Below are 18,671 nucleotides of genomic sequence, written 5' to 3' on the forward strand. Positions count from 1 at the left end.
AGCTAAATTAGAACATGACAGCTGAGAGGCAAGGAGACATCTGTAAATATATTACTATAAGTTTATTTGTTGGCTATTTAGCTGCCACAGGATGGAGGAAGAAAGATCCCAGATCTAACAAGTTCTGTTGATAAGGGTGTCTTACACACACACAGAGGATAAGGTGTTCCTTAGAGAGATCCTCCAGGGGGCATGCTGTGGGAAAGGGAACTAGACCTGTTCCACCTGAGAGTTTCTGTTTTAGAATTCAGTTCTTGGATGTTCTGCCGTCCACCCCCCACCCCCCACCCCCCACCCCACTGCTGTAAGAGCTGCATCAGTGATCTGGTCTATTGTACATGTACAGCAAATGCGTTTCATCCTCCAGCCCAAACAGCCATTTAACATTGCTGGTGAGACTAGCAATGGTGGGGAGCAGAGTTCTGCTCAACTGAGTCACATCTGTCAGATCTTGCCTGAGTTTTCTCACAAATCTAAGGCCTAAGCCTGGAGAACAGCACTGACCCAACAACATTGGCCTGTGTGGTCATCCTTTACTCCTCAAAAGGCTAACCTGACTGGTCCAGACATGGCAGGACTCTGAGTCTCTGTAATGATAGACCCCAGCTGACACGATGCCATATCTGTTGCCTGATATAGTTCAAAACAAGTCACAAGTCAGCCTTAGATTCAAAGGTCAGAGAAAAAGTTCTATCTGCGGAAGTACACAGAGAGGTGCAGATGACAGAGAAGAGAAGACCATGGCCACTGCTGAAAGTATGGACCAGAAGATCCTTCCTGCATTGGTAGGTAGGCTCGTGTGAATGATAGTATCTAGAAATTTACCTTGCCTTTTTGCATATATATATATATATATATATATATGTGTGTGTGTGTGTGTGTGTGTGTGTGTGTGTGTTCTAGTTACTGTGAACATTTAAGTTACTATAAATGCTTTGCACAATTAGATAGGTATGATCAATTAATATAAGTGGGTAAGTGTAGAATACAAGAAGGGGTGATTGAGTAATAAGAATGATCTTGGGGTTACCCCCACCCCAAGGAAAAAAATAAATGTCCACTAAATGAGAGATTTAGAATGGTTCTGAGTCTTTCCTCTGTAACATCATGTGTTGAAGTCCTTCCAGTGCCTCCGTTACTCCTTGTCCGACGTGGTTCTAGGTTTCTTATCACCACGACTTTCTTTTGGATCCATACCACTTCAGGCATAGTAAATCATAACTTTCTTCTTACCTGATGTTTCTGGTTGATTTCCAGTGACTAAAGGGACTCTGGTCATGCCTTGACCTTCTCTTTCAAATTCAGTGCAAGTCTTCATATTTATAGTTTTAAATTTACACCATTGGTAAGATGTCCAGCTGCATTCCAATCTTTTAAGATTATTTAGAACGATTATTTTGTCATTTGTAAAGTAGCTATTTCAGGGGGTGGAGGGGATCTCAGAGTTACACAATGACAGCCAGCATTGGACTGTGCTCCAGGTGGCAGGCTCTAGAGGGTTCCACGAGCCTCTCTTTCCTGGATCAGACTACAGGAGCAGCTGCACCATTTCCTGGCACAGGGAAGAAGCAAACAAGAACAGACTGATGCCAGAGAAAGTGGCAAGTTTCAGACATCAGGACCAGAGAGGACTGCTCTACTCAGACATCAGCACCGGAGAGGACTGCTCTACTCAGACTTCAGCACCGGAGAAGAATGCTCTACTCTCAGTGAACCCATGAGACTTCAGGAAGGAAAAAAAGATTAGAAAATTATAATTATAATTTACCAGACATGGCATTGTGTTTTTTAGTGTTATATCTTTTGCCTACTTGATATTGTTGTTACAAAGATTCCGTTTCCCAAGTTGAATGTTGTATGATAATATCCTGTATTTAGAAGTTTTTTCTTCAAGGTTTCTGTTTTGTTTTCGGTGTGGTTACTTTTGTTTGTTTGTTTTCCTTACACGTTTTATCTTTTAGAATTCGAGAGTATAACATTTCTTTCCTTCTTCTCTCCAAACTCTCCCATCTACGCCCCGCCCCCAACCCCACTCTCATTCGGAAGCATGGCCTCCTTTTTCACTAATTGTTCTTGTATAGTATAACTTAACTAGAATCTCTTCAATTAGCATAATTCTGCTTGTTTGTGTGTTTTTAGGACTGACTTTTGGGGCACCGGACAACCAATTGGTGTGCTTTTCCCTGGGGAAGACTACTCCTGTGCCAGCTTTCCTCTGCTGCCTATAGTTCTTTGATGAAGGTTGAGACCTTGTTAGCTTTCCCCTGACCAGTCTAACAGCTGATGTCTTACATGGTGGTACCTACAAAATAAGAAAGTGGTTTCCTTCCAGAAACTGTAACTCTTACAGATAATTAGACTTGGACACTTAACTAAGAGTCAGATCTGTGCTGCCTTTCTGAGAATGTGACAAGAAAATAGACTATATTCACCTCTAAAGGCTAAAATATCCATGCACACATATATACACATCCCTGGGAAATTATTGAGAGCCTCTGCTACTGAAAGTTGTGGTGCTGTCCAAGGGTTGATTCAAATTCCATCTGTTTGAAGGAACCAATTGATTCTCTAGGTGTACATTCTAAGAAGACCTAGTTGGGCCTCTGTGATATCTATGTGGAAAAGTAACATTTGATCTGAAGGGTTTTTGTTTGTTTATTTGTTTGTTTGGTTTTTGGTTTTTCAAGACAGGGTTTCTTTGTGTAGCCTTGGCTTTCCTGGAACTCACTCTTTTAGAAGAGGCTGGCCTCGAACTAACAGGAATCAGCTTGCGTCTGCCTGCTGGGTACTGGGATTAATGCTGTATGCCGTCAGCACCCAGTTGATCCTAAATTTTAACATGAGTTAGTTACCCATCAAAGAATTTGAGAATACAGATGTTGGCTTAGAGGACTTTTCAAAGCGAGCAGTGCTGGTGAGAGGACTGGCTTCGGGGAAAGAGTTTTGCTTATTCAAAGAATAAAAACTGCTGTAGCAAGCAATGAAAAGAGCGGTACAAGCTGAGATTAGAGAAAGTGATAGAGGAACACAGCTTTGAGAATATATTGAGAAATTTGAATTGTCTAAGAGCAAGCAAGAAAAGCATCATGAAAATTCTAGTTTGGCATGACATGATCAGCTTTGCAATTAGATTTTTTTTTTAAATCACTAAAATGAGTGCATGGCAGACGAATTAAGTGGGAATGAAAAGCCAAAGTCAGGCAGTCATCGGAGAAGCCACTGCAGTGGTCCATGTAAGAGGATGGGGTGATGGAAGAGGTACAAACAGGAGCTAGACCCACTGAGGCTTGACGACCAAGGGGACTGAGTGGGCAACTTCTATGGCTTGGCCCTCAACATTTCAAGACTAAGACTGGGTATAGGGAGGAAGCTGATGAGTTGTGTTTTGAGTAAAATTGGTTTACAGACAGTAGATATCCAAGGACAGGGGAACTGTGGCACTTGGAGGAGAGCTGTGGGTGAGTATACATCGAGGAGGACATGGAAGTTACAGATGAGCTCACCAAAGGCACAGTGGGAGAAGGGCAGATGAGGTCCTCACATTCTTTTTTAGTGGTTTAGTGATGGCGGCTATAGGGAAGTCAAGTGAGAAAGGAAGGAGCAAAGCGATCCTGTCGTGATGGCTAAGCGAGACAAAGTTTCAGTAATGGAGGTGTCAACTGTGTAAACTTTTATTTTTCTTAAACATCTTAATTAGATTTATTCTTTTTTTTCCCCCATGAAATTTTTGTTTTGCTTGCTTGTAAGTATGTGTACTTCATGCAGGCTTGGTGCCTGTAGAGGTCAGACGAGGGCACTAGACCCTGGAACTGGAGTTGGGAACCGCCATGCAGGCACTTGCAAATCCAACCCCTGTACTCTTGCAAGAGCAAGTTCTCCGCAATTGCCGTAAGTGCCGAGTTAAGGCCAAGTACGCTCTGTTGAATGTTTTCAAAATGGGAAATTAAATTCTGGCTCTAGTAACGTGAAGGTTAATCTCTAGTCCCCAATTCTTGAGTCCGCAGTGAGGCGGCTAGTTAATGTAGGATCTCTATGACTGAGCCTGTGCAAGCATCTAGCTGCCTTTCGTAGCTCTCCAACAATGTAAACAGAACCTCCAGTCTGCGGTTTGCACCGCACAGCAGAGCCCCACGTCTCACACGCGAGGTGGGGAGTGCAGGCCAGGAAAGCCAAGCAGCCGCTACACTGGCGTCCGCCGCGGGGGGAGGCGGTGCGCTGGTGGAACAGCCGGCCAGTTCCCGCCGCTGATTGGCAGAGGCGGAAGGAGGCGGGACGCTCTCCGGCCTTTTCTCCTGCCCGGTACTTTCGGTTTTCAGCGCTGGCTGTGTCAAAGCTTCCTGGAGACCTCCGGGACCGCGCCCCTCAAACTCTCTTGGGACGCAGCTGAACAGCGCAGAGAGATCTGCCCAGACTCGAACTCCTGAGTGCAGTGAGTGAGCGCCAGGTGCGGTTCCGGGTGCGGATGCGGGTGGAAGTGGGGCGCCCCCACTTCGGGCCTGGGGTCTGCTGCCACAGGTGACCTGTCATCCGCCAGAGAGAACTCTTTGAGCGGGACCGCTTTACCCAGCTCCTGATGCTGCTTGCGCCCTTATCCTGCCGTTGGCACTACTAGGGTAAAATGACTTGTGCAATAGACGTTTCTCCCGGAAGACATTGCACATTCCCATTTAACCCTTGCTCGCCTCACCTCCGGCCCCTTTCTGCCCCTGTAACATTTTCTTCTTTTTCGCAGTCGTTTCAGCCCTGTTCCATCTCCTGAGCCGGCGGCACGCCGCCTCGCATGCAACTGGCGTATAACTTGCTGTGTGTGGTGATTGCTTGTGTTGAATCCCCAACCTGCACCCGGAGACAGCCCAGTAAGTGTTCGTGGAAACAAAAGCATTTGGAATCTCAGTATGTATCAGCCCTTACCGGTTTTCTGAAACTTAAAGGTGGTAGGTATTTCGTTCCTGCAGAACCATCCGCTAATGGTAGAATTACTATTTAAAACACTTCCTGAACACTACCTAAAAGTTTAGGGGTAGGTGTATGGATGGGTGAATTTGCTTTTATCTGGCAGGAATGACTTGAGTCCTGATTGTTCAGTGAGGATGCTGGGCTCAAACTTGGAGGTTCATCATGGGGTTTGCCTTTTGCTTTCCTACTCCTACTGATACATACAAAGTTTCTGCTGAACAAACAGTTCTGTGCTCAGTAACACTTGCTGTTAAGCCATATGCTGGGCACTCTAGGGTCCAGAGGATGCTAGTAGCCAAGGCTCTGGACCCTAGGCTCTGATGCCTCCAAGGCTCTGATGCGTTCAGTGCTGCAGCAGGCAACCATAAGCTTCCGGACGAAGGTTGGAGCTCATACTCTAAGTGCAAACCTCAACAAGGTACCTGACAAAGAAAGCTAGATGTGGGAGTGACAGACGGTTTTAGGAAAACGTGCCATCTATACAGAACTCTGATCTATACAGAACTCTGATCGTTGAAAGCAGTGTGGTCTAGTCTGCAGCACGGGCTGGATTGGGAGGGCAGAATGTTTGTTGGAGGCATGGAAACGGGAGAGCCAACTCCAAACTGTCTGAGCCAGGTGTTTAAGGATGGTCTTGCCAGTCTCAGATTCACAGACATGCCACAGTGGTGGGCTGGAGTCCTTTCCAACGGTATTTGAAACGGCGGCTTGCTTTGTAGTCTAGATACTTCCTTACTATCCTTTGGAGGGACATTTGTGCAGCAGACATGATTTCATTCCTGCACATGAGTGTTTGAAAACAGGTATTTATCCACACAGTTCCATGCACTACATCGGAGTACAGACCCTTCCTCAGGTCTGGCAGCACTCCGGTGCCTTTACCACTCTGAATTGTGATGGTGACAATGCGTAGTGGTGTGTATCCCATTATATGATTGTCACAGGTGACTTGTTTCTCACGCATCCGAAGACTCCTTAAAATAGGGATTGATGTAATTTTTAATCTATAGGATTACAATATAAAAACTGACTCCATAGTTATCTGAAGAGATAAATATTACTTTACTCTTCCAAATGGCATTTGGCAGTGCTGTATGAAAGAAAAGAAATGTCTTTTTCTGAGCCAGTGACTCACTGTGCAGCCTTGTATGCTGTACCCAGTATGCAGCTCAGGCTGACCTTGAACGCATGGCCTTCTTGCCTCAGCTTTCCCAAGTGCTGTGATTTCAGGTGTGGTCAACCAGACCTGGCTGTTGTTCCCAGTTTTAAAAATTATTATTAGGGGCTCTTGAAGATGGCTTACTGCAAATAGTTCTCGCTGTGAAAGTGTGAGGACCTGGATTTGGATCACCAACATTCAAAAAAAAAAAAAAAAAAAAAAAAAAAAAGCCAGGTGTAGTGACATGCATTTGTGACTTGAGTGCTGGGGGGCTAGTCTCAAAAAAAAAAAAAAAAAAACTGGAGAAAGGATTGAGGCTGATATGAACTTTGACCTCTACATGTGCCTGCCAGCACATACATAAAAAACAAAACAAAAAAACTCCCCAAAAATAAATAAACAGAAAACACAACAAAAAGATCACTACTGAGATCTGGGACTTCTTTGTGCCAGACTTCTTGTTTTCTGTAGGCACAAAAGAAAAATTGTTTCTTTTGAAATGTGTTTAACAAAAATACTTGACCTTATGAATCATAAATGTAAAATGCCAACTTAAGCAAGATAGATGGTGCAGTGGGCAGAGGCCTTGCTGCCAGTCTGGAGGACTTGATCCCGTTCCCAGGACTCACAGGTGGAAGGAGAAAACCAACTCCTGCAGGTCGTCCTCTGACCTCCACTTACGTGATGTGGCACATGTGTACACATGTACACACACACTTACAATAAGTAAAATGTAATAATCATACGATACCAGCTTTACAATGTACTATAATTTGTAGAAAAAGCTTTAGGAAGTGCTTGTGAACTATCTTAATTCTAATTACTACTTGCTTGATATTAATTTGTTTTTAAAGTAATAATTACTGAATACCTAATTTGTACCTGACATTGTTCCATCTCCTTTTCTTCAGACAAAAGGAGACAAGAAGGTACGAGAGAAAATAGGCAATGAGTCAGGGTGATAAATACTCGGAGGGAAATCATATCAAGGGAAAGGGTAGTGTTTTCCAGGGCAGAGGTGGTTACCTTGGAAATAAGCTACCAGGGTATCTGCCTAGACATTTGAGCAAACACCTGAGGGTATATTTTCTGTAGAAGAAGAAAAAAACTCAACAAAGATATTGGGTATGGATACCATTCAGGTAGTGTTTTGTAGAAACCAACAGAATAGAGCAGCACTTCTCAACCTGTGGGTCATGACACCCGTGGCAACCCTCTATCCTCAAAAATATTTACATTACAATTCATTACAGTAGCAAAAATACAGTTATGAAGTAGCAATGAAAATAATTTTATGGTTGAGCTCACCACAGCATGAGGAGCTGTATTGAAGGGTCAGGGTGTCAGGAACATTGAGAACCACTGGGATAGAGGCTTTGCCTGGAGCTGTAGGTATCAGTTCACATGCATGTTCTTTCTGCAGAGGATGTCACAGTGGTATGAGCTTCAGCAGCTGGACTCTAAGTTCTTGGAGCAGGTTCACCAGCTGTATGATGACAGTTTCCCCATGGAAATCAGACAGTACCTGGCCCAGTGGCTGGAAAAGCAAGACTGGTAAGCAAAACACACTGGCTAAGGAGTGGAGTTTGTCTTAAAAGTATCTGTTGACGAAGTAACTTGAAGCTGTGTTTACAAAAAGTGAATGTCACCAGTGGCCATAAAACTAAATACGTTAGCCATTAAGTACTTCCTATTCAGTTTTAAACCATATTATTTGCTAATGGCAAAAAAAATTAAATGATCTGAAAATATTCGACATAGAAAGCTTAGGCCCCTGCTGACTTTTTTCTTTCTGGAGATAAATACCATGAATGTTTTTTCCTGTACATGTCCTATAATTTTTCATGTCAGTTGTCTGTGACAGAAACACTACACGGATTGCTAATAAAACAATGTTAACTTAAAAAGAAAAACTAAAGTCCTGCTGTTGTAGGGAGCACGCTGCCTACGATGTTTCTTTTGCCACCATCCGCTTCCATGATCTCCTCTCTCAGCTGGATGACCAGTACAGCCGCTTCTCTCTGGAGAATAACTTCCTGTTGCAACACAACATAAGGAAAAGCAAGCGTAATCTCCAGGTATGGACTGGCTTGGTGCTGTACTTGAAGTGTCTCCACTTACTTAAAACCTTTACTGATTTTTAACTCGGCAGATACTTCTGAGTGTACACTCATTGGGCATTTAGAGAAGTTACAGAAGTACAGATAAACTTTCTGTGGCTAATGTTTATAAATCATAAATAAATACAATATCAATTCTTGTTATAAACACAAAAGAGTTTTCAGGTTTAAGTGAAAAAAGTTGGCTAAAAATTCTTAATATTGACACCAAAGAAAAGAGGCTTCATTTTTAGAGCAATGAGCTGTGGTAACACATTAAACCCCAAGAAATTCTAGTGATCAGTTTGATCTTCGGCCCTTGTGGGTTTAAGGTGGAGAATTTCCAGGAAGGGTTGGCTCACTCAAGACTTATTTTTGTTTGTTTGTTTTGAGACAGGGTTACTCTGTATAGCCCTTGGCTGTCCTGGAACTCACTCTGTAGACCAGGCTGGCCTCGAACTCAGAAATCCTTCTGCCTCTGCCTCCCAGGCACTAGAATTAAAGGTGTGCGCCACCACTGCCTGGCTTTCATTCAAGACTTACAAGTGGGTGAGTGACTTGAACTAGACTTTGCCTTGCTTCTGGCAGATTTGTCTTCCTCTGGAAGAGAAAGCCAAAGAACTATCTAGAATTCAGGACCCTCAGATACACTCCCAGCACACACATAGATGGCCTCGCTGCCGTGTTTACTCTGCATTGCAGAATTTTCTTGTTTTAATAGAAGTGAAACACAACAAAACATTTTACCCTTGGTAGTTGGGAGCCTTTTATTTATTTTTTTCTTTTTGAACATCTCTAAGAGTTTATATCAGTGAGAAGGAAAATTAGATTAGATTTGTAAAACTTTGCTTTTATGCAGGCTGCTTGGTGGTAACCTGTTATAAAGACATGTTTGCAGTACTTTACAAAATAGCTTTGATAGCGAAAACTTTTGATAGTTTTACATACTAGTTTTACAAACAGAAAAATTGAGATGAATATCTTTGTTCTAGTTAAAAGAACAGTTGCACTTCAGTTCCTGTGTTGAGGAATTAGTTAAGGACTATTATGAATACTTTTTACATTATGTCTATATCCTAAAAGAAGATAATTATCTTCAAGATGTCCAGAAGGATGGATATTTATTTATGTATTTATTTATTTATGTATTTATGAAGAAGTGTAGGTATGACTCAATGATCAGAATACGTGTTTAGTCTTCCTAAAGCTCTGGCTTTGGAATGTGATACTATCCCAGCCCTCATGGTCCACGTGTGGAATACTATCCCAGCCCTCATGGTCCACGTGTGGAATACTATCCCCAGTTTTCATGATCCACATATAAAAAAGATTTTCTTTTCAAATAAAATTACTCAAATTTTGTAAGTTAAAGTAATTTTGATCCTAATTTATAAATGAAGTATTTCGTGTTTATAAAAATACTTTATGTCTCAGGGCATGGTGGCACATGACCTTAATCCTAGTACTCAGGAGGCAGAAGCAGGTGCATCTCTGTTAGTTCCAGGACAGTCAGAACTACACAGAGAGAACCTGTCTCAAAAACAAACAACGAAACAAGAAACATCCAAATAATCACAACAAGTACCTTATTTAAAATTTAGTAGACAAAAAGTAAGCTTTTATTACTATTATTATTATTATTATTATTATTATTATTATTATTATTATTATTGGTTTTTCGAGACAGGGTTTCTCTGTGTAGCCCTGGCTGTCCTGGAACTCACTCTGTAGACCAGGCTGGCCTCGAACTCAGAAATCCGCCTGCCTCTGTCTCCCAAGTGCTGGGATTAAAGGCGTGTGCTACCACTGCCCAGCTTAAAAGTCAGCTTTCTCAAGGAAAAGAAAAAGTTTTGTTAAACCAAGATTTTTACAGACCTCTTTTTATCCAGGCAGTTTTTCTACAACTTCGGGAATATAAATATAATATATAAAATAGTTACACAAGTCAGGTATTTATTGATAATTAATTTAAAGATTATTTTAAGGCAAGTCTTTGATATACTTGTAATTCTACTGTTTATTAAAGATGAAATCAAATTTACATACTAGTTAATGGAATCTTTGTCTAGTATGATAAATTCAAAGCTCTATTAATTTGATACTGAAGGGGACAGTTGCCCGTTTGAGCATGTGGCTATGGCAAGCCTTGCCCTTCTCCTGAATTCTGTCTGCCTTGCTAAACACCCATACATTACATTCCTAAAGCTAGCCCCTCAGGGCTGTTTCCTTATTTGGCACTTCTTCCTTCTGAGGCTGACTACCGAAGTCCAGCTATCAAAGTATTGAAGTCCAGCAATCAAAACCCCTTCAGCTGCCCTAGTTAACATGCCCAATTAAAATGAAACACCTCATCCTAATACAGGGTTTCTGTGGCGGGAGTTTTGGCTACACCGATGTGAAGTACCTGCCCAGGAGCTATCTTGGATCTGTGGATGAAAGACACACACATTAGCTCATTTTAAACCTGCCACTCCTTGCTCAACACCTCCAAGTCTGCCCCCAGCTCAATTGCTCAGTTATCTTTACTCCTAGATCAACACCTCTAAGTCTTTCCTCAGATTAGTTGCACAGTTACCTTCTGTGAAGCCCATTGGTCTTGCTGCCCAAGACACTTTCGGGATGCCCTTCCGTGGGCCAGTCCCCTTTCCACCTACATTTTGGAAGATCTCCCCTGCGGCTCTGAGTTGCTTCCATCTCTCCCCCAAGTATCTCAGTTCCTTTCCTCCTCCTTCCTATCCTGCAGGAACCTGGAAGTCCCACCTCTTTCTTTCCTCCCAACCATTAGCCACTGGAATCTTTATTGATTGATCAAGAACCAGTTGGGGGCAAGGACCTTCAGAATCACTCTTCTCCAGGTTTCCCTTTTAGCTTTATAAATTGCCCTTTTCCCTTGGGCCGCATCTGTCTCTTCTCTATCCAGAGGCAGTCTTTTGTCTCCTCCTAGGACAAATACCCCTTCCCTGTCTCTTGTTCCCTTCCCCTTCTCTCTCATCCTTTTTCTCTTGTCTTTGTCTCTTATTCCCTGTCCTTTGTCCCTCTGGAGCAAATAAATGTTTGTGCTGAGAACTTGGTTTAGGGGAGTCCTGAGCCAATACCAGTCATTACAGATAGAGGTTTGGATTGACAGTAGGAACACATCAAAAGCTCTGTTTCCCATAAGTAAACCATCATGTTATTATAAGGGCAGGAATCTTTGTATGCAGACTCAACCCCTGCAGTTAATCAGATGAAGTACTATTTTAGAGCCTGTGGCACTGTGCTGTATGGAGGCCGTTGCTGTGCACAGTATCCATGGCTGTGCACCAAGTCTGTGGTGCAGTTGACGGTGTAGCCCAGAAAGCTCTGCCAGAGTCCACCATGGATTCCTTATGTGTCTGACTTTTAACTTACACACAGTTCTGCATATTTGAGAGCCTTTCACTGTTGCCAAGATTTCTGTGATCCTTGAATTCTGTTCCATTCTGACCCAGTTATTCTGCAATTTATTTTCATCCTAACCACCTGCATCCAGGATAACTTCCAAGAAGACCCTGTACAGATGTCCATGATCATCCACAACTGTCTGAAGGAAGAGAGGAAGATTTTGGAAAACGCCCAAAGATTTAATCAGGTACTTCGTTCTGAGTGAATGCTAACAGTTAGGGATGCATTGTTTATTTCACAGATGTTACCAACGCCTCTCTCAAGGCACAGATCAATACACCTTCTGATTTTATAACTTCGGGAAACAGAGACAGTTAGAACCAGAAGTTTTCTAGAACTGAGCTTTAAGAAAGGTCCTTGTGGGTTCTGCTTAGTCAACAAAATGATGGACTGGGTATTAGGTCTATCTTGCACCTTACTGACATAAATTGGTATAGTTATGCTCTAACTGTATTTTGAGAGAAAAATTTTATTTTAACAGGAAGGGTGATATGTAGGAGGAGCTAAGGTGGGAGGAGTACAGAGAGGAGGAGTAAGGAGAGGAAGAGGAGGAGAGGAGGAGCTAGGTGATGAGAGAGAAAGAGAGAGGGGGCCCAGACATGGAGGCAGATGTTCACATGTCTCCGCCAGTCAAAGATAGTTGATATATCTAGATTGGGTATTAGGTTACACTTCTGATTGATATTGAGCATTTCCAAACTTATAAAGCCTTTGGTTGACATTTAAAAAATTGTATAAAAGCAAAAGGGAGAAGGGGGTATGGGATAGGGGTTTTCTAGGGAGGGGAAATGGGGAAAGGGGATGGCATCTGAAATGTAAATAAAATATTCAATAAAAAATAAATTAAAAAAAAGAAAGGTCCTTGTGTAACAGAGTTCATTCCCAGTGAGAACAACGGCACTTAAGTGAGGCACCTGTAGGCAGTGCTAAGAGCGAAGGAGACGCCATTATAAGATGACTGGGCAAGGCCTCCTTCTTTAGGTCAGGGTCAGGAAACTTTTCCCACAGAAATGGAAGCAAGTGAAACATCAGATCCTGGTAACCTTGCTAAGGGGTGGCCATGGAAGGTATACTCAGAGTTCATGGAGGTGGGGATTCACACAGATCTAGGCTGTTTTGAGGCACTGAATAACCAAGGATGACTCTACAGCTGTGACTTAAGTCACATGCACAATGGTGATGCTGTCTGCTGAAGAAGTCAGAGAAAGGCAGGAAGAGGGTGACCGTAGGACACAACAGATTTGGGAAGAGGAGAAAAAAAAAAACTAACAGGAAAATAAAAGCTTCATTTTGAACAGGATTAAGACACTTGTTAAATGTTTATGACGTCAAACAGCAGATGAGTCAGAGTTGTAGCCTGATGTGTTTGGGGTCACGGTTTTGTTGGGCACCCTGTAGGCCTTCTCAGCATCTGGGTGCAGTGAGGTTTTTGAGTTGCAGTGATATTTGTATTTTTTTTTCTTGAGATGTGTAGTGATGAGAGCAACAAGCTGGGCAGGTGTCTGTGAAACTATTGCGGTCTGAGTTCCTCTGCCCCAGCTAGTCTGGCGGAGGAGGGAGGAATGCAGAGGACACAGCAAAGTCTGCACTGTGCATCTCACCAGCAGATAATACTGAGAGTGAACTGGGTCACAGTGGGGAAAGATGGAGAACAAATGTAAGGCAGGCAAAGGGCCTTCTCTCTGCCTTCGCGAGCATTTGTCACATTCCTGGAGAACCTTCCTTGGGCGTTTAGTTAACTATCCCTCTACAGCGATGAAGACACCTTGATGTGTTCAGTTTGTAAATATCATTTCTCCTAAACTTCAGGAATGGTTCATTTGGTTCCTCCCCTAAAGAGCAACGCTGCACATGAGCGTTCGAGCAGAAGCTGGCTGCCGAGAATGCCTGCCTCGCACCGCACCTGGCGTGCATGTAAAGAGCCTCAGAGGAAGGTTTTATTCACGGGGGATCCTCACCCTAGCAGTAGGCAGGGTCTCCTTGTATTTCAGGTGGACTAGCAAGGACAGCTGAGGGCAGAGCTTGGCAGAAGGACAGACTGCCACCTTTGCAGATTGACGTGGCGTTCTTCCCTTTTGACCCCTCAGCCTGGAGTGGGCATAGCAGGCAGCCAGAGCCGGCTCTGCTGTTACACCAGCCCCGCCCTCTAGCTAGTCACTGGAACTTGAACGTGTGCCCGCTTTTGAGCTCTTGTTAGAAAAGTCCATGACCTGGGGAGAGATTAATGTTGAGCCTCCCAGATGAGGAGGGTCGAGCACTTTGCCAAGGCCTCTTTGGGGATGGGGAAGAGTGGGACTCCATAAAGTGGCAGGCACAGCAGGTACCCGTTCCATAGTGCCCTGATCTAACAGGTCCTGGCTGTTTCCCTGCCTCTGGGGTTAAGGTTCTCTTCATCCTACATTTGTATAAATAGGACGACAAGCTTGGTTTGTGTTGGAAAGTAACGCAGTGTGGGGGGACAGGTGAGTTGGTGGGATGCAAGTAAAACACTTGTGTGTGTAGCTCCAACAGGTGGAACAAGTTGAATTTGCAAAATTCTGAGTCTGTTGAGAGCATTAGATAGAGAATTATATAGATATGTTGACACAGAAACCCTGTTATCGCTCTTTTATTCCATGTATGTGTGCCCGTGTGTGCATGCGCCTGCGCGTTAAGGCTCGATGAGGACATAGAGATCTTTGCTGGTTTCCCCATCACCCTCCACCACATTTTTCTGAGACAGGCTCTCTCATTAAACCTGCAGTTCTCCTTAAGCTTGTCTGGCCATGACTTCTCAGGATCTGCTTGTCTCTAATAACATTTTTAGGAAAAAAAGTTTCATTATACATGTTTTTCTAAAGACTATACATGCTTTGCTGCCTTTGATACTTTTATGGTTGCAGTGTTGCTGGGTGGTTAAAAGGAAAATAAAATAAAAAAACAACAAAAACCCCACCTCATCTAAAAATCACTATCACTATAAAAAGTGCAGAGTCGTCTTAATGATATAGGCATTAAGTGAATACCTGTGTGGTCCCAAAGAAACAATTCCTTACAGGACATGGGGGTAGGGCAGAGGAGTGGAGGCCAGAAGGAACTATCAGAGTCACATGACTAGATTGAAGCAGGAGAGTTGAAGGGCTCCACCTCAGTCCCCAGGCTTCGCCATTAAGCAGCACATAGCAATACAGCAGCTGTCAGGGAGTGTATCTCATTTGTAACATGACTGTCCATACCCCTGGTCTCCTTGGATAGGCGGGAGCTTCCGTTTGGAGCCACACAAGGAAGTGGCTCATTCTGTGTGGCCAAAGAAACCCCTTTCATCACGTGTTGAATGTGACCTATGGGTCTGAGGGTGCCCGTCCTTTGCACATACTTCTGATACTGATAGCAGCTAGATGTCCCAAACTCCTGCTGAAGTGAAAGAAAACTCTGTGGTGCTTGATTAAAAACAAAGCAGGAAACAGTTACAGACCAGATTGGCTTATTTGCTTATGAAAGTGTACACAACATCTGCAGGGAAATCCTAAATGAAATGGCATGGAACAGAAGTAAGTGCCACACATCATCACCAAGTCGGGTTTATTACAGGGGACAGGGGTAGACTATGACTGGGAAATTCACTGGTATAAACCACTATCGTACTGGCTAAGAGAAGAAAGAGCCTTTGCTTCTCTTCAAAGATGCTACAAGGTCCTGCGCCTATTCTTCACAAAAACATCTCATAAATAAGAATTGGTGGATTTCTCATTGATTTATTAAAATATAGTATCTTACTCATGTCATCATGTTCTACAGACAGAATTTCAGACAGTATTTCTGACAGTATGTCAGAAACACATGGTAATGACAACTGCTGTTTCCACTGGGCTTGGTGCCATGTTGGTGGTACAATTATGCAAGAAAAAAACCAATTAAAAACACAAGAGTTTTTTTAAAAAAATTTTAATTAAAAATTAATTCTTTAAGAATGTCAGGAGTTCCAAGTCAGCCTTGTCTGTATGAGATTGTTTTTAAAAATTTAAAATCCAAACAAAACAAAACACATAAGAATTAAGAACACCAAATAGAACTTTCCCTCAGTTAATTATTTTTATATGATTCTGGTAAAAACTGTAGTCTGTTTTCTAAAGCTGTACAAACTGAATGTGAAAAATAAGCGTGTACTGATAGGAAGGAATGCCTGGGAGAGTACAGCAGTGCATGGGACTAGCACTGAGCACACTAGAGACCATCCATAACCCAGCATGGCTCAGAGGGCTAACTTATGAGTGGACAGATGAGAAGGAATAGGACTGAGAAATACACTCAGATATCTGTAGTAATCTGTGTTATAAAGATAACGCCACAAAGCACAGGGAAATCGTACACCTCCCACAAAATGTATCGAAGACAACTATATGATTACATTAAATATAAGCATAAACTTCCAGCTTGGCTTAGTAGGTGGTTTGTACTTATAATCGTAAGACTTAGGATGGGGAGACACATGGCTCAGGAGGTCGAGGCCATTTTCAGTATGTGGTAAGGTCAAGGTTTCTCTGGGATGCATGAGACTGTCTCGGAACAAAAAAGACTGAATTTCAAATGTTTTATAGATCGTAGATTGACAAAGGGGCAGCTCTATGGTGTGATGTCACAGTGGAGTAACTGTGGTAGCAAATACAACTGCTCTTTGTCTCAAGGTGGACAAAGTTGTTGTTTCCTGAATCTTCTGATCGGTCTGATTATTCCCGGGAGAGTTGGGGTTTGTATCTACTATAGATTTGGTGGTTGAGCAAGGGTTGCATAGCCCTGGATGGCAGTGCCTTTTAATTTGGCTGCGCCTCTGAGTCACTAGAGTGAAGCTAAAATGGAACCTGGTGAGGACCTGAGTTTGCATGTCCAGCAAGCTGACAGGTGAAGGTGCTGCAGATGTAGGGAAGACACTTTGAATCACAAGGTCTTAAGGTCACAGTTACTGGGTGGGCTGTGTACATAATCTGTGTGCAGAATTTGACAAGCCTTAAATAATGGTGCCATTAAACTACATGAATTCATGGAAACTTGTACAGCCCTCAACAGGAATATGCCCATGCTCCTGCGGCTTTATTATTAGTTTGCCAGGATTTTCCAGGGCCTTGAAAAATAAGGTGTGTTTTGTTGGTTTTTTTTTTTTTTTTTTTTTTTTTTTTTTTTTTTGATACACTTATGAGGAGTCTGTAGTAAGATTTGCAATGTCTTTGAAGAAGGCAGGCCACAAGGTGTAAAATTGACTCTGGAATGTAATCAAGTGAGTAAATATATCAGAGAAAATGCTGGCTGCTAACAGTGTGTTTCCCATTAAAGGCCCAGGAGGGGAATATTCAGAACACAGTGATGTTAGACAAACAGAAGGAGCTGGACAGTAAAGTCAGAAGTGTGAAGGACCAAGTCATGGTAAGTGCTGACAGAATACACGCAGGTTTTCGAGTGTAAACCTAATAACTAATAGTTGAAAAGAAAGATCATCCCAAAGTTCTAAACCAGAAGAAAACTGGTCAGCTGCATGTCTTACAACCCCTGCTTTGGCCTCTAACCCCCAAACTTCTTTTTCTTCTTTGTGGGATCATGCAGTCAAGGTGGACTTTGCCCTCATTGTCCAACAAAGCTAGATGCTGCACTTATCAGCCCATGTGTCCACATTTCCCACAGGGCATCCCTGGAGTTACAGGGGCTTCAGGATAAACGTGATAAACCCTCTAGAGCACTGTTTGACCCTAAGACTTGAAAGATGAACAAAAGCCATTTTGTGCAAATGTATCTCAGTACATTTCTGATTAGAATAAGATGTTTACAACAACCTTAAAATAAATTCTCAAGATGGTTGATGGCAGCAAACGACTGAGGGGATCCCCTCATGTCACCCCAGCTGAGAGGCTCAGTAGGGTCTGGGTAACAGGAGCATGTCCTGGACTCAGGGGCTTCGGGCAGCACCTTCATAATCCCAGATTCATGCAGCGGCTTTCTTCTGCAGCATGAGGGAAATCCTTCACTGAAGTAGAAATAAGTGACCTTGATGTGGAAATAGCCAGGGAAATCCAGAGGACAGACGTGTAGAAATGTGACTAGATCCCAAACAAACGGGGCTAGTTTGAAGAGTGAGTATACGATTTCTCATTTGAGCTGAGCTGGGTCTGGGGACCCTAGTGATCCTGGTGAACACGCCAGGACTTCCCCAGTCTCCAGCACGTCTGCTCATCCTTCTTACTTGTAAGGCATGAGGTTTTCCATCAGCTTGCTGTTTTCTATTGTATGCTTCACAATGAGATCATTGAAATCATTGAAAGACATTCAGATGTGATCAGGAAGGACGGGAGATAGCTCATGGGTCAAATAAGTATGAAGACCTGAGTTCAGATGCCCAGAACCTATTCAATAAGTTGTGTGTAGCAAATTACATCTGTAGCTCAGGTGCACTGTGGTATTACTGAAGTCACTGAGGCTGGCTGGCTGCCGGCCTAGCTCCAGGCTCAAGGAGGGAACCTGTCTCAATGAAACGGCAGAGACTGACAGAGAGGGATGCCCAACACGCTCCTCTGGCCTCCACATGAATGCATGGGCCCATGCACACGCGGACACACACACACATACACACACACACACACACACACACACAATTTTACAGAGAAAAAAAAAATTTAGACACTGAACCCAGTGATGTAAGTTTGATAATTTTTTTTTTACGTTTTCTAATTTTGATAAATGATCTTTTATAACTATAAATCTATTTTAGTATTAAAAATATGAGACTTGCTCAGCAGGATTAATTACTATATCACTTGGAAATCAATTTCACTTCTGCTTTAGGCTAACTTATAGGACTCTGGGGAAGTATAGAGATACAACAAAGGAGACATTCTTTTGGGGTACTTAACTAATAACAATGAAAAACAGTTTTGGTGGTGAACGATTGTAAATGACTGTGTTAGAGATTGCACTGAAAAGGAGTCCTCACTACTGAGTGAAGCGGGTGGCATCCAAGGGCTGCATTTCAGAGTAACCCCACATAGTTAATATTTCTTGGAGTAGATGTT

General features: G+C 42.9%; 1 protein-coding gene across 2 annotated transcripts in view; it reads left to right on the forward strand.

Moving 5' to 3' along the window:
• Positions 1-4,274: 4,274 nt before the first annotated feature.
• Stat1 (signal transducer and activator of transcription 1) overlaps positions 4,275-18,671 on the forward strand; it is a 41,496-nt gene continuing 27,099 nt past the window's right edge. Inside the window, exons 1-6 of one of the 2 annotated variants that reach the window (XM_034497646.1) lie at positions 4,275-4,444; positions 4,733-4,856; positions 7,539-7,669; positions 8,049-8,193; positions 11,726-11,824; positions 16,945-17,034. In XM_034497646.1, the coding sequence (XP_034353537.1) occupies positions 7,542-7,669; positions 8,049-8,193; positions 11,726-11,824; positions 16,945-17,034 (462 nt within the window). In that variant the 5' untranslated portion in view covers positions 4,275-4,444; positions 4,733-4,856; positions 7,539-7,541. The remainder of the gene's footprint in view (positions 4,445-4,732; positions 4,857-7,538; positions 7,670-8,048; positions 8,194-11,725; positions 11,825-16,944; positions 17,035-18,671) is intronic. The other variant, XM_034497647.2, reaches the window with a different exon arrangement.

This window comes from Arvicanthis niloticus, chromosome 3 (assembly GCF_011762505.2).
Source record: "Arvicanthis niloticus isolate mArvNil1 chromosome 3, mArvNil1.pat.X, whole genome shotgun sequence".
Lineage (NCBI taxonomy): Eukaryota > Metazoa > Chordata > Mammalia > Rodentia > Muridae > Arvicanthis > Arvicanthis niloticus.